This window comes from Nannobrachium achirus (genome assembly GCF_963921795.1).
Source record: "Nannobrachium achirus genome assembly, chromosome: 18".
NCBI classification, from domain to species: domain Eukaryota; kingdom Metazoa; phylum Chordata; class Actinopteri; order Myctophiformes; family Myctophidae; genus Nannobrachium; species Nannobrachium achirus.
The window spans coordinates 28315086-28331325 of record NC_137825.1 but is presented as its reverse complement, the minus strand read 5'-3'; the positions used below and the strand labels follow the sequence as shown (position 1 = coordinate 28331325).

Below are 16240 nucleotides of genomic sequence, written 5' to 3'. Positions count from 1 at the left end.
CCGCACAGCGGCCCCCGGGTAGCTGTTAGTAACTGGAATAATAAAATAAAGCCCAATGTTTAGTTTGGTGAAGACACCAAACGAAACTATACTGCAGAGAGGGAGGACTGTAAACATACCTAATGTGCGTGGCCTAAATCACCGCACAGAAGCGCAGGAGCTCGTAGAAGAGCGTGGTAGCATCAAAGCTAAAAGACAACAAACGGTCACGGTCAGGTTCAAGTTCACTATGCAGCATATACTGGCGATGTTTAAGCAGCAAGACGGAGAGACATACCTGCATTGAACAAGACAGGAGCACAGCGATGTAGCCCAACGGCCAGCGTTTAGAAGACAAAGTGTTTGCAGAGTGTTTGCAGAACACAACGAGGAGCATGGCACCAGGTGAGCAGAGACGGCTGACTCTGAGAGGAGTGGTGCAGTCTATATACTGGTAGCAATCAACCCACTGATGAGTGGGCGGAGAGTGGACCGTGGGAACGAACGCCCATTCTGCTACATGTTCAAGCAATGTGACACAGTGACCCACTGACAAAGTGACACAGTGACCCAGATGGAACATGGCAATGATTGCTACTGCGACGCCATGATTCACACACTGACCCCTACTCCAAAGCAGATGGAATGCTGGGTATACCTTCTGTTATCACAAAAATGGAGGTAATGACACATTATCATCCATTGCTATTGTGTTGTGTAGTAGTGCCTGGCTTTCTAGTCTTCTCAATCTAAAAACATTTGATATGTAACTTGTTCCTTTTCGCTGATGATTCAGAACAACACAACTAGTTGATCTTTTAACATCAGCTGGTAAACGCAGAAAATAGCCGATCTAAAAGCTCACAAATGTGTCACAAACTTGTAGATCTGCTCATTTTGGTGCATGACACCGTGTCGTTCAACGAAGTATACATGAACATTAGCCATCAGGGGGAATGGCTCCAAACCTGGAGAGAGGGGGAGGCAACGCATGGATGGAAGGTTGCATACAGCACTTCTGTCCTTCCACATTTACAACACGTTGCTTATTATATTACATCATCGCTGTGTATGTGTGCAACAATCTCATCATATGTGCTAACCTTGTGGGAATCAATTAAATAAATAAAAAGTCCCGCAATCCGCACTTAAATTCAGGCCGTGAAGGCAACAGCTTAGGGACCACTTGATTTGCATTGCAGCGGAGTGTCCTGAGGGCAAAGTACACATTTTAAATGTTGATAATCGGACAGTCATGTCCATTTAATTGCGGGGGCCTGTGTGTGTGTGTGTGTGTGTGTGTGTGTGTGTGTGTGTGTGTGTGTGTGTGTGTGTGTGTGTGTGTGTGTGTGTGTGTGTGTGTGCGTGCATGCATGTGTGTGTGTGTCTTAACCTGTGGCTGCGGTAGACATTCAATAGCACAATGACAAAGCCGAGACAGTAGCAGCCCAGGTAGGGACCCCCAAACAGCCTGGTCAGACGTTGGCTGCGATACTCCCAGCGAGCTACCTGGTGTGTTTGAGAGAGAGAAAGACAGAGATTAACATTGTTATATGAATACATAGATAAATAAACAAGTCAATGGGGAAAATTATTTCACTAATAAATGATGGCCATATATGGAGATCTCTGTTGTCAGTCCTTGTCCCTTTTATGCCCATGTATGGAGATCCCTGATGTCATCAATATTAAGCCCATATCTTGGAATGCCATGGACATACTGAGTCAGTCTCGTGTGGTCTATGATGTCAGTCATCTCCATATTTGGGAAAAGTTAAACACACACACACACACACACACACACACACACACACACACACACACACACACACACACACACACACACACACACACACACACACACACACACACACACACACACACACACACACACACACACACAGCCCGCCCTACATTTGCATGCTGGGCCCCTGGTTGGTTCCTCACGACTTGTGAGCCGTGAAATATTTGAATAACTGAGCGGGGCCAGACCTAATCTGCCAAGGGCGATTTTTCTTTGCAATGGCAGATTTGTCTGGCTATACGCGAGGCTAGAATTCATAGACCATCCCTCACACTGATTGTTGAGCTGCAGTGAACCGTACGATTGGCCAATGAATAGTGTATACATTATCTTACTTGACTATTGTTCACAATTGCATTTAATAAAATAAAATAAATCACACCCAATGTGAAGTGAGCGGTGGTCGTGCTTGCATAAAGTCTTCAGACTAGGATATAGGTCTAGGATGTAATCGGTGATGTAATACAGGCTACACACATTGCTATGGCAAAACGCTGAGGAAAAAGTGGCTACAGACACACGCACAGCCACTCTATGGAGCGGTTTACCACCGCTCAATAAAATCTGTTTTTGTCCGGGCTCTGAAGCGCGGCCTACATAATATGGCCTACTACATCTTGGCACACAGCGCTCAAAGTTTGTTGTAAGGCCAGGGTTCCAGTGGCCAAGTTTCACAGGACGCTTCATGAAATGACCTCATAATAAATAGCACCACTCACTTCACACTAGGTGTGATTTTTTTCCTTCTGATTTCTGACTGTCATATTCATTCATTCTTTCATTCAACCTTTATTTATTTTCCCGGTGATAAATTGAGGGCAAGCCCTCATTTTCAATGATGCCGAGATTATAAACAACAATAATAATAACAAGATAAGAACAGCAAGATAAAACAGGGTATGGTTTGTAAACACAAAAGAACAATAAGAACATTAATAAAGCAATAAGAACAGTAATAAATAGTAGGAAAACAATAACACATCTTAATGAAAACAATGACAATTTAAAACAACAAGATTGGAAAGCAAGTTTTTACATTTTCCCAAGGAAACCAAGGATTCAAGTTTTAAAGTGCATTGTAGCTCATTCCAACTATAGGGGGCGCTAAAACCAAAGGCTGTTTTGACTGGTATCTGCCTTGGGAACCAATAGTGGAATAGTAGTTTTTGGAGTGTGTATGATGAATGGAATCATATGATGTTTCGCATAGTATTGTTACTGTATATATCATATGATGTTTTGCATAGTATCGTGATATAATTATGTCTCAATGAAATTAGCACAAAGGACCCCAATGTAAACAACCATCTTTCTTGGGTTTAAATCCTATTAGTAGACTTTGTATTCTGAACTGTACCGTCTTGTGCTTTTCATAATATGTGAACTGCGAATAAAGTATTCAATCACATACACAAATGCACGCACGCACGCGACGCGCGCACACACACACACACACACACACACACACACACACACACACACACACACACACACACACACACACACACACACACACACACACACACACACACAGAAGGTTCTAGGTCAGTGAGTGAAGACCAACACATGTGGACGCAGGGACCTCCACCATGTACTGTAATCTCATCTACAGGTCTTATTAGCGAACACCACAAATACCACATGATCAACCACTTTATTCCATTAGCTGGCAGCGAGCTGGTTGTTACCACGTTTTAGAAGCCTTCTCTCGTTTCTTTTTTTCACTCTGATCATTACTCTGTCTCTTAACATAAAACAGACACACACACACACACACACACACACAAAAAAAACACTCTTTCTGGCCGTGCTCGCTAGTAATGGCTTTAACATTATCGTCAAAGCACATGCTCCCTTTCTCTCTTTCTACCTTTCTGGCAAAACACAAAAACCACCATCATTGCCTCATCCTCTCGCCTTGGCTTTTAAGGAGACGTAGCACCCTACCCCTGCACCCCCCTTTTCCTCCCTCCTCATTCAACACCTCGTGCAGATGTCAATTGGAGGGGAGAGAGAGAAAGACGTGCAGTGCATGCATACAGGATGCAAACTGTGCACTGGCACATTAGTGGTAGTTTAACCATTTTCAAAATCTAGTAAGTATTTATTAAATAATGCACAGCAACTTTTGGGGTAGCTTAAACGTTAATCCAGGGGGCTTCAACGTTTTCAGGCCAGGGACCTCCAAACTGATGAAGAGATGGAGCAGGGACCCCCTACCTTGTAGTGTGGGGGTGGGGCTACAACATATTGTGTTTCATGTGCATAAACATACCATGTTATTGTGCTTTCAATACTATGCTATTAAAATAATAGATTCATATATTCATGCTTTTATTTGAAACATGCATGTACAAGTGGCCGTACCACTGCTATTTATAAACCTACTTTATTAACTGAGAACCAATGTCAATCACTAAAAATCAATAGTGACAAGCTATTCAAAACAGACAGAATCATGTTTTTTTTATATTTAAAGACAATTCTTTTTTCTATTTTTTTAAATAAAAAATGGGCATGGCGCAACCATGAAGCCGACTTGAAAAATGTGGGTGTTTCCTTGGCTACTGGGTATGTGTGCATGACGGCGATCGTTCCAGTGGTGTCCAAGATTAGCTATGCACAGTCACACACAGTCACACACAGTCACACACACACACACACACACACACACACACACACACACACACACACACACACACACACACACACACACACACACACACACACACACACACACACAGATGGATACACACGGTCGGGGCAAAAACATATCTTCGCCTTCTGGCCGGTAGGAGATAATGACTTGTGTTGTATTCATCAGTGGTACTCCACCACAGCAGGTTGATTAGCTATAACTGTACTACTCCAAGAGAAAATTTGAAACCTTTACAAGTAAACTTGATCTAACTATTGTTATGCCACTGTTGTGTATGGTCTGAAAACAACAACAGACTGAGCTTTGCACCGCTGCTTGTAAAAAAATCATCATTGCATGCCTCGCAGCCCCTAGCTGGTTGAATCTACAAATCACCCAGAGATATTTGACAATGAGATTCCTTGATAAGAAATGAAATGAAGACATTTGAATAGTTATTTCAAGATTCAGTTATGGTTTTATTTGAGTGTTTTAAAAAGGTGCAACAATGTCCATGGACCTAATGGTACTGCTTGCCCAGAGCAGCGACCACACAGGCCAAGAACTTATGCCAGGCAGCCTGCATTTCCAGAGTGAATTTGGTTCCCATCTTGGAGGCGACGACGATGGAGAGAACATCAGAAAACAACTGCAGGGCAGAGATAATTCACTGTTAAATGACAGAGTTGGAGGTGAAAGTTTTTTAAATACTTCTGAGCACAATAAGTCCCATGGTCCGTGTTCTATCCCTATCTGCTAATTTGTCTTGATATTATTTGCTCTATATTTCACTTAAACTTCATTGCATTTATGTGTTCTATTAGTGTGTATTCTTCGTTTGAAAAGTGCTAGATAAAAGGTTATTTACCACTTAAGCCCTGGTTTATGAAACACAGGAAAATATTCTGATTCTGTTTTTCATGAACACTTCATATATACTTCATCATACAACACATTGTGAGAATAGAACATTTGGAATACGTTTAAACATTTTTATTTAATGTTCACTGATAATGGCATGCCAAAAATTGGGTTGCCAGAGTACAGTAGATAACATAATACAGTTTACCCTGAAGTTGTCGGGGTCGATGTGCAGCTTCTCGGCGTGCAGTATGCTCAGTTCGGCGTAGGTATTCTTGATGTCGTCCATGTTCTTCAAAGCCCTGTCGAGGCCGTGCACGATCTTGATGCCATGGGCTGCGATCATCGGGTTTGAGATGATGGCCTCTGCATTGTACAAGTTACCGAAATTGCCAAAGTACCGCTGGGTCCAGGGGTAGACGATCAGACACCTGGGGAAATACATTTCACATTGAAATAGAACATTTTCAACTATTGTTGGAGGGAACAATCAGAATTCATTTTTTTTAAATAATATTGTATTATGATATAAGTTAAGTTGATATACATTTGCTGTCTTTCCTTGCATAAAAGGACATTTCAAAGGAGATGAAAATTATATACCTGGACAGAGCCGCGGGTCCGACTTCTTCGTAGTTCAGAGAGGAGAAGATTGTACCAATTAAGGCACGTTCATCATCTGTCCACTCAACCATGGTTGCTTCTTGAGGATTTCTGTAAGTCTAAGAAAAACTGTCTAACCTAGGCCCCTTCCGTTCTTTAAATACTTTAAATATGCTCCACCCATAAACAAAAAAGGCTGGTTGTGATATGTGATAGGTTGGAGATGACACGTCTCCGATAAGCCTCAGCTTTCACAGATATAAAAAGCTAGATACCTCATCCGCCGCTGCAGTTCATTGGCGCGACTGGTAAAACAGGACTGCCAGAAGTGCGTAACTTTGGAACTGTGTGTACCGAGTTCACCCCCAAAATGACTTTTTTTCTATTGATTACTCATGCCATGGAGACTTGACTTTAATCATATTTGTTTTTTTATTTGTCGCATTCCTAAGACAAACTATTTATAATATTACATTTACGCCCATTGATTCTGGATGGGGACCCAAATGCATTTGTGTCTCCATCTGGAATCAATGGGGGTACATTTATTGTAATCAAATTATTGTCTTAGGAATGCGACAAATACAAAAAATATTATTGAACTCAAGTCTCCATGGCATGAGTAATAAATAGGGGGGAAAAAAGTAATGTTGGGGGTGAACTACTACTTTAATGGTTTGACAGGACTGGTCATCAGGTTATTGTTATAGAACAGGGGTTCCAAAATATTGTCATGCTTTGACCCTCCTATGGAGGTACATTTCTCCTAGGACCCACTCATAATTTGAGTGCAGTAAAAAAAGTAAAAAAGTAAGATTAACATATATTGTTTGTCAATACAGTATCCACCTTTCAGTCTTCAAACATACTGGTAGGCAAATGAAACAGAAGTGTCACCCTTTCTTTCTTTTTTACAATAATTTACAATTACATTTTTCATTCATATTACACACACACACACACACACACACACACACACACACACACACACACACACACACACACACACACACACACACACACACACACACACACACACACACACACACACACACACACACACACACACACACACGGTCGGGGGCAAAAACATATCTTCGCCTTCTGGCCGGTAGGAGATAATGACTTGTGTTGTATTCATCAGTGGTACTCCACCACAGCAGGTTGATTAGCTATTACTGTACTACTCCAAGAGAAAATATGAAAGTAAACTTGATCTAACTATTGTTATGCCACTGTTGTGTATGGTCTGAAAACAACAACAGACTGAGCTTTGCACCGCTGCTTGTAAAAAAATCATCATTGCATGCCTCGCAGCCCCTAGCTGGTTGAATCTACAAATCACCCAGCGATATTTGACAATGAGGTTCCTTGATAACAAATGAAATGAAGACATTTGAATAGTTATTTCAAGATTCAGTTATGGTTTTATTTGAGTGTTTTAAAAAGATGCAAACTTAAACAATGCCCATGGACCTAATGGTACTGCTTTCCCAGAGCAGAGACCACACAGGCCAAGAACTTATGCCAGGCAGCCTGCATTTCCAGAGTGAATTCGGTTCCCATCTTGGAGGCGACGACGATGGAGAGAACATCAGAAAACAACTGCGGGAAGAGATAATTTACTGTTAGATTACCGAGTTGGAGGTGAACGTTTTTAAATACTCCGGACCACAATAAGTCCCATGGTCCATGTTCTATCCCTATCTGCTAATTTGTCTTAGTATTGTTTGCTCTATATTTCAGTTGAATTCCATTGCATTTATGTGTTTTATTAGTGTGTATTCTTTGTTTGAAAAGTGCTAGATAAAAGTTTATTGACCACTTAAGCCCTAGTTTATGAAACACAGGAAAATATTCTGATTCTGTTTTTCATGAACACTTCATATATACTTCATCATACAACACATTGTGAGAATAGAACATTTAGAAAAGTTTAAACATTTTTATTTAATGTTCACTTATAATGGCATGCCAAAAATTGGGTTGCCAGAGTACAGTAGATAACATAACAATAGTTTACCCTGAAGTTGTCGGGGTCGATGTGCAGCTTCTCGGCGTGCAGATGGCTCAGTTCGGTGTAGGTATTCTTGATGTCGTCCATGTTCTTCATTGCCCTATCGAGGCCGTGCACGATCTTGATGCCATGGGCTGCGATCATCGGGTTTGAGATGATGGCGTCTGCATTGTACAAGTTACCGAAATTGCCAAAGTACCGCTGGGTCCAGGGGTAGACAATCAGACACCTGGGGAAATACATTTCACATTGAAATAGAAAAATATCAACTATTGTTGGAGGGAACAATCAGAATTTTTAATAACAATGTATTATGATATAAGTTAAGTTGATATACATTTGCTGTCTTTCCTTGCATAAAAGGACATTTCAAAGGAGATGAAGGTTATATACCTGGACAAAGCCGCGGGTCCGACTTCTTCATAGTTCAGAGAGGAGAAGATTTTTATAATTAAGGCACGTTCATTATCTGTCCACTCAACCATGGTTGCTTCTTGAGGATTTCTGTAAGTCTAAGAGAAACTGTCCAACCTAGGCCCCTTCCGCTCTTTAAATACTTGAAATACGCGCCTCCACCCATAAACAAAAAAGGCTGGTTGTGATAGGTTGGAAATGACACGTCTCCGTTAAGCCTCAGCTTTACTAGTAACTTCCAGCAGTTTCTGAATGATTGGATTTTGGTCTACACCCACCACTGTCCAGCACTGTGGTCTGCTTACCTTTAATGGTTTGACAGGACTGGTCATCAGGTTATTGTTATAGAACAGGGGTCCAAAATCTTTTCATGCTCTGACCCTCCTATGGAGGCACATTTCTCCCAGGACCCACTCATGTGTGTGCAGTAAAAAATAGTAAGATTGACATAATATGTTTGTCAATGCAGTATCCTCCTATCAGTCTTCAAAGATACTGAGCAAATGAAACAGACTTGTCACCCTTTTTTTCTTACAATAATGTACAATTACCTTTAGCATTCTGTTTACAAACATAATCCTGCATGCATATTGTAACATGCATATTGAATAATGTGTTCTCACAAATGGTGCATTTATTTCTATTTAAATTAAACATAGCTTGCTTTAAAGTGGTGTCACGCATAAACAATACGCTCAAAATGAGTTCATTCTGCGACCCACTTGTAAGTGTGCAGTGGAACCCTCAGTTAGAAAACCAGTGTTACATACATTACTCTATATCGTTATGATTCAGGTTACCCTGCACCTATCCTTACTGATTTGACTGTTTTGGTAATCATTCTCATCCAATAACTTAAGGTGCCGTTGCTGGAAAGAAAACTATCCTACCTCTATAGAATATTTGTGCTGCAGCTTATTTCTGTAGGCCTATTATTCACAAGCAAAGAGAAAGACGTGCAATCAGTTTTATTTAAATTAACATACAGTTTGTGTCAGTAAATGTATTCAAATAGGTCTTGTTTTTGCACACAAGTCTTGTAGTTTTCACACACAATATTATTATCTACAAGAACATACTACTACAGTGTTATCTCAAGTGGCATATTGTATGTGCCACCCCTGCCCAGAGGAGCCCAAATAAGAGAGGAGACAATGTATGTTTTGTGTTCTTCTGAAGAATATTTACTTAAATAATGCTAAATGAAAACCTCAAATGTTGTTCAAGGCAGACTGTGATTGGTCTAATAGAGATGTAGTCTAGTCTGCAAATATCACTCAAGCTTTATTTACCCCAATGCTGTATATCTGCTTTGAGTCTTAAGTCCCCAAGTTCGAACTGTGTTTTAAACCCTAATCTCACAAAACATTTTTTTTCTCACAAAAAAAACAAAAAAAAACATCCATAAAGGAGTTTTATAGTAACCTCAAACTGTGCCGCTCTGTGGAATTCTATACCAGCTGATCTAAGGTTTGTTACAACAGTGTCTTCTTTTAAAAGCAAACTAAAGACCTACCTATTCTCACAAGCTTTTACCTAGGTTTGGAATGTATTGCTTAAACTGTTATTTAATCATATGTATGTTCACTTTGTGTCAATATGTATGTTTTTATCTGTTTTTATTTTTGGACTTTATTTTGGATTACATTTTTAGTTTTTATTGTCGTTTTCTTGGAAGCACATTGAGCTTGCGCTTGTCGTATGAAATGTGCTATATAAATAAATGTGACTTGACTTGACCATGGTTGTATCCGTCTGACTGTCTATGTCCCTTTCATGCCCACACATTATATGGAGATCTCTTATCTCTGTCTGTCTGGCTCTCTTTTATGCCCATATATGAGACTGTTTCACCCCTTTATGCCCATATATGGTGTTCTGTGATGTCAGTCAGTGATGTTGGGCATTGTTTCAGCCGTTACCATGGTGGCGACACTGTTTAGTATCAGTGATGTCAGCATGGGGACTGACATTCCGTAAATTAATAGTTACTAGAAGCTGGGCCGCCCTTCGGGCGGCCCAGCGTCTAGTCGGCGACCTGGCCAACTCGGAACAATGTAAATAGGGAATGAATGCCCCGCCCTTTAATGCAAACCCCATTATACCTGTTTTCATAGGACCCGTTTTGACCATTTGTCTGCCTGTGTCCATTTATGCCCATATATGGAGATATCTGTATCTGTCTGTCTGTCGGTGTCCATTTTATGTCCATATATGGAGATCACTGCAGTTATAGTTCTGGGTCCATTTTATGCCCATATATGCCCATATATGGAGATATCTGTCTATCTGCGTCCATTTTATGCCCATATATGGAGATCTCTGTATCTGTCTGTCTGTGTCCCTTTTATGCCCGTATATGGAGATCTTTGTGATTCTGCATCCATTGTATGCCCATATATGCCATATATGGAGATATCTGTTTATCTGCGTCCATTTTATGCCCATATATGAGATTTCTGTCGCTTTTTCAAACAGATGGTCAAAACGGGTCCTATGACAACAGGTATAATGGGGTTTGCATTAAAGGGGGAACCGGCACTGTGTCTGCAACACAGTCGGAGGCACAGACAGATACAGAGATCTCCATAATGGGAATAAAGGGACACAGACAAACAGATGGAGGAGGAGACAAACTTAATGCAAACCCCATTATACCTGTTGTCATAGGACCCGTTTTGACCATCTGTTTGCCTGTGTCCATTTATGCCCATATATGGAGATATCTGTATCTGTCTGTCTGCGTCCACTTTATGCCCATATATGGAGATCTTTGACCATCTGTTTGCCTGTGTCCATTTATGCCCATATATGGAGATATCTGTATTTGTCTGTCTGCATCCATTTTATGCCCATATATGGAGATCTATGCAGACACAGTGCCAGTTCCGGAAAATCCTGATGTCAGACATCAGAATCCGAACCTTTCGTGCTGGTTCCAGAAAATCGTGTATCGGGTCGGGTCGGGTCGAGGCCGAGCACTGCACTACCTGCTGCGGTGGGGAACGCACGTGCCGAATTTGAAATAGGGAATGAATGCCCCACCCTTTAATGCAAACCCCATGAATGCCCCACCCTTTAATGCAAACCCCAATATACCTGTCATAGGACCCGTTTTGACCATCTGTTTGTCTTTGTCCACTTATGCCCATATATGAAGATCTCTGCACACACAGTACCGGTTGCAGAAAACTCTGATGTCAGACTTTATGCCCATATCTGGAGAACGCGCGTGCCGGTGGGAAGAAGGGTTCTCGAGATACGCGGATTACATACATACATACACATTCACAGAGATTTTGTGTTGACTCATGTGGCGTACGTGATGTCAGAGCCTTTTATGAAGTGATGTCATCGGGCGGCCCAGCTTCTAGTCGGCGACCTGGCCAACTCGGAACAATGTAAATAGGGAATGAATGCCCCGCCCTTTAATGCAAACCCCATTATACCTGTTTTCATAGGACCCGTTTTGACCATTTGTCTGCCTGTGTCCATTTATGCCCATATATGGAGATATCTGTATCTGTCTGTCTGTCGGTGTCCATTTTATGTCCATATATGGAGATCACTGCAGTTATAGTTCTGGGTCCATTTTATGCCCATATATGCCCATATATGGAGATATCTGTCTATCTGCGTCCATTTTATGCCCATATATGGAGATCTCTGTATCTGTCTGTCTGTGTCCCTTTTATGCCCGTATATGGAGATCTTTGTGATTCTGCATCCATTGTATGCCCATATATGCCATATATGGAGATATCTGTTTATCTGCGTCCATTTTATGCCCATATATGAGATTTCTGTCGCTTTTTCAAACAGATGGTCAAAACGGGTCCTATGACAACAGGTATAATGGGGTTTGCATTAAAGGGGGAACCGGCACTGTGTCTGCAACACAGTCGGAGGCACAGACAGATACAGAGATCTCCATAATGGGAATAAAGGGACACAGACAAACAGATGGAGGAGGAGACAAACTTAATGCAAACCCCATTATACCTGTTGTCATAGGACCCGTTTTGACCATCTGTTTGCCTGTGTCCATTTATGCCCATATATGGAGATATCTGTATCTGTCTGTCTGCGTCCACTTTATGCCCATATATGGAGATCTTTGACCATCTGTTTGCCTGTGTCCATTTATGCCCATATATGGAGATATCTGTATTTGTCTGTCTGCATCCATTTTATGCCCATATATGGAGATCTATGCAGACACAGTGCCAGTTCCGGAAAATCCTGATGTCAGACATCAGAATCCGAACCTTTCGTGCTGGTTCCAGAAAATCGTGTATCGGGTCGGGTCGGGTCGAGGCCGAGCACTGCACTACCTGCTGCGGTGGGAAACGCACGTGCCGAATTTGAAATAGGGAATGAATGCCCCACCCTTTAATGCAAACCCCATGAATGCCCCACCCTTTAATGCAAACCCCAATATACCTGTCATAGGACCCGTTTTGACCATCTGTTTGTCTTTGTCCACTTATGCCCATATATGAAGATCTCTGCACACACAGTACCGGTTGCAGAAAACTCTGATGTCAGACTTTATGCCCATATCTGGAGAACGCGCGTGCCGGTGGGAAGAAGGGTTCTCGAGATACGCGGATTACATACATACATACACATTCACAGAGATTTTGTGTTGACTCATGTGGCGTACGTGATGTCAGAGCCTTTTATGAAGTGATGTCACAATGACTCAGCGCTTGCGCCGATTTCCTCCGGAACAGCCTGATGTCAACAATCAGCTCCGCATAAGGAGATTCCGAACGTTTCGCGCCGGTTTCGGAAAACCGCGAGTCGGGTCGGGTCGAGGCCCGGCACTGCACTCCGCGCGGCGGCGGGGAACGCGCGTGCCGAATCTGAAGCCGGTGGGACGAACGGTTCTCGAGATACGCGGATTACAAACAAACAGACAGACAGACAGAGATTTGTCGCATTTATAGATAGATAATACCAGAACGGTGCCCGTTGGGCAGAATAGTCACCATTGATGTCCTGTTGTGCTATACCCGTTGTATCTGTCTGTCTGGCTGGCACTCTTTTATGCCCATATATGGTGTTCCATGTCCAGGCCAGTCTGTGATGTCATCTCCAAATTTGGGCACTGTAGTGATGTCAGTCAGTGATGTCTGTCAGTGATGTCAGTTGGGCATTGTTACCATGGTGACGACACTGTGTAGTATCAGTGATGTCAGCTTGCAAGGTCAGATAGACATTCGCTAAGGGTAGGGCTCCACTGGCGGCGTCGCGTTGCTCTGCGTCTTGACGGCGTCATTGGCGCCGTCACTTTGACGTCCGACCGGCTCCACCGCAGCGCAGCGGCTGTGACTGTGAGGTATTCATTCTATGGCCAATATAGCCCATTTCCAAAACAACATGAAAATCACTTTCAAACAGGAATACAACTATTTGTGACCTGAATGTGAACGTATAGAGCACACTACAGTATGTTCACAGCAGAGAGCAGCAATGCACCACTGACCACTTTGTTTTGTCATGATTATAGCCTGTTGTATTTATAGACCTACATAATTTACATAAAAAAATATGCTAGGATTTTCATATTCATATTTTATACATGACTGGATGTTGTGGACGCCGTCAAAAAATTGAACCGGGGCGATTTTCGAGTTTGGACGCCGTCACCGGCGTCCGACGTTGACGTCGCCATCGGCAGTGGAGCACCCTTCATTGATTAAAACGGGAGCGTTCCCAGCGTTGACGCGCCCGGTGGAGCCGGGGGGTAATGCAACCGAAGGTCGCAGTTTACTATGAGAAATGGCACATCATAGATAGATAGATAGATGCTTTATTTGTCCTTGCGGAAATTCTTTTTGCACCAAGCAGTCATCAGGAAACAAAATCACAACACATAACACACAACACAATACATGAATGACAAGACAGTTCACTGACAACATGATACAAAACAGGCTACCAGTCATAACATTTTATCATGTCCGTGTCCGTGTACACTTTTTTACGGTCTATGGGTTTGCCGCTCTGACATCACGCTGACTCTCACGCTCTGACATCACTGTGATGTCAGGGGAACCAAATTCCTTTTATGCCCATATATAGAGATCCCTGTGATGCCAGGGGAACCAAATCCCCTTTATGCCCATACTGTATATGGAGATCCCTGTGCAGCCAGGGGAACCAAATCCCTTTTATGCCCATATATGGAGATCCCATGATGTCATCAATACCAGTCAGACTCCCTAATCGGGAGATATAGCAACCGTCAGGTCGCAGCGTGATTTTAGGGCAAAATGTGTAGGAGCAGTGTCCAAAAATGTGTTTGAAAAAAAGCCCATATCTCTTAATATCCATGGTTACCAGGGGGGTCTATGGGTAACTGGTCCGATATACATCACTGGCCAGAAGGCCAAGACATAAAGGGCGTCGCTTTTCGCCCTTAGGCGTCTTACTGGTATATATACTGTGTGTGTGTGTGTGTGTGTGTGTGTGTGTGTGTGTGTGTGTGTGTGTGTGTGTGTGTGTGTGTGTTATGGTATAAGAAAAGTGTACAGCTACTGTATATAAATTATTGAGCTACAATTGCGCAGGTTGTGTCCGTGGACTCAGTGGTAATGTCTGTTTACGGGTTGGGCTCTTTAGTCAAGTGTATAATATAGACTTAAAATGTTATACTCAAGGCTGGTACATCCATGTGCTTTAATTACATTAAATTACAAATTAGAATGGGACCCTCAGTGGAGCTCAAATCTCCACGAAGAGGCATGCTCCAGTAATGCCCATTTCTAGTTTCAATTGTGTTAATTTAAAAATATTTTTGTGCATTGATGAATGTATCTAAAACTTTAAGAAACAGCCTACACTAGCAAGGATAGCTACTAAACTAGCTTAATTAATTACTGTACACTTTACACTTACCTATCCACTTTTCCCATGCTACTTCCCTTTTAAACGTATTCCTGTAGCTATCTGCAGGGTATTCATAAGAGAGGGATATGATATGAAAACCTTCATATAAATCATATCTAACATATAATTTTCCGAATGTCTGAGTGAGTGTCTGTCTGAAACAGCGTTTCTCCTCAGTGGCTGGAGCAATTGATCTGAAATCGCATCACCATTAGCATATGAACACACCTGACATAACTGTGAAGCCCGTTGTCACTTTCACAAATCATATGCTGTACATTAGCATTTTTATGGTGTATCTATTATCTATTCTGCATCTAGCATGAGGCGTATTCTGCATCTAGCATGAGGCAACATGTTTAACCAGCTGTGTGTGTGTGTGTGTGTGTGTGTGTGTGTGTGTGTGTGTGTGTGTGTGTGTGTGTGTGTGTGTGTGTGTGTGTGTGTGTGTGTGTGTGTGCAGGCAGGCAGGCAGGCAGGCGGGTGTGTGTGCAGGCGGGTGGGTGGGTGGGCGGGCGCGCGCGGGGGGGGGGGCACAGTATCTCTGTAGCCATTAAACGTAACGGGTATTTCTTACATTGATGCTCCTACATATTATCATGCAAGCACCAGTTAAAGTTACTTTCCATCCCTCATATACTGTGTGCACACTGCACATCATTTCGGAGCTCATATCTTTGAACGGGTAAGGGCTAGTCAAACATATAATTTTCCAAATGTCTGTCTGTCTGTCTGTCTGTCTGTCTGTCTGTCTGTCTGTCTGTCTGTCTGTCTGAGTGTCTGTCACAGCGTTTCTCCTCAGTGGCTGGAGCAATTGATCTGAAATCGCATCACCATTAGCATATGAACACACCTGACATAACTGTGAAGCCCGTTTGTCACTTTCACAAATCGTATGCTGTATATTAGCATTTTTATGGTGTATCTACTATCTATTCTGCATCTAGCATGAGGCTTATCTATTCTGCATCTAGCATGAGGCAACATGTTTAACCAGCTGTGCGTGTGTGTGTGTGTGTGTGTGTGT

General features: G+C 42.3%; 3 protein-coding genes across 3 annotated transcripts in view; all 3 read right to left on the bottom strand.

The window, feature by feature from the left end:
- pemt (phosphatidylethanolamine N-methyltransferase) overlaps window positions 1-16240 on the bottom strand; it is a 98505-nt gene that overhangs the window by 63232 nt on the left and 19033 nt on the right. Inside the window, exon 3 of the mRNA XM_080748031.1 lies at window positions 1373-1488. Coding sequence (XP_080604157.1) covers window positions 1373-1488 — 116 coding nt within the window. The remainder of the gene's footprint in view (window positions 1-1372; window positions 1489-16240) is intronic.
- On the bottom strand, window positions 4877-6014 carry LOC308303608 (hemoglobin subunit beta-like). Its single transcript, XM_080748033.1, has 3 exons — window positions 5886-6014; window positions 5491-5713; window positions 4877-5070 (listed from the first exon to the last, which is right to left on the bottom strand). The coding sequence occupies exons 1-3, from the start codon at window positions 5975-5977 to the stop codon at window positions 4942-4944; spliced, it is 444 nt and encodes a 147-aa protein (XP_080604159.1). The 5' UTR covers window positions 5978-6014; the 3' UTR covers window positions 4877-4941.
- Window positions 7317-8413, bottom strand: LOC308303609 (hemoglobin subunit beta-like). The gene is made up of 3 exons (XM_080748034.1): window positions 8296-8413; window positions 7909-8131; window positions 7317-7490 (listed from the first exon to the last, which is right to left on the bottom strand). The coding sequence occupies exons 1-3, from the start codon at window positions 8385-8387 to the stop codon at window positions 7362-7364; spliced, it is 444 nt and encodes a 147-aa protein (XP_080604160.1). The 5' UTR covers window positions 8388-8413; the 3' UTR covers window positions 7317-7361.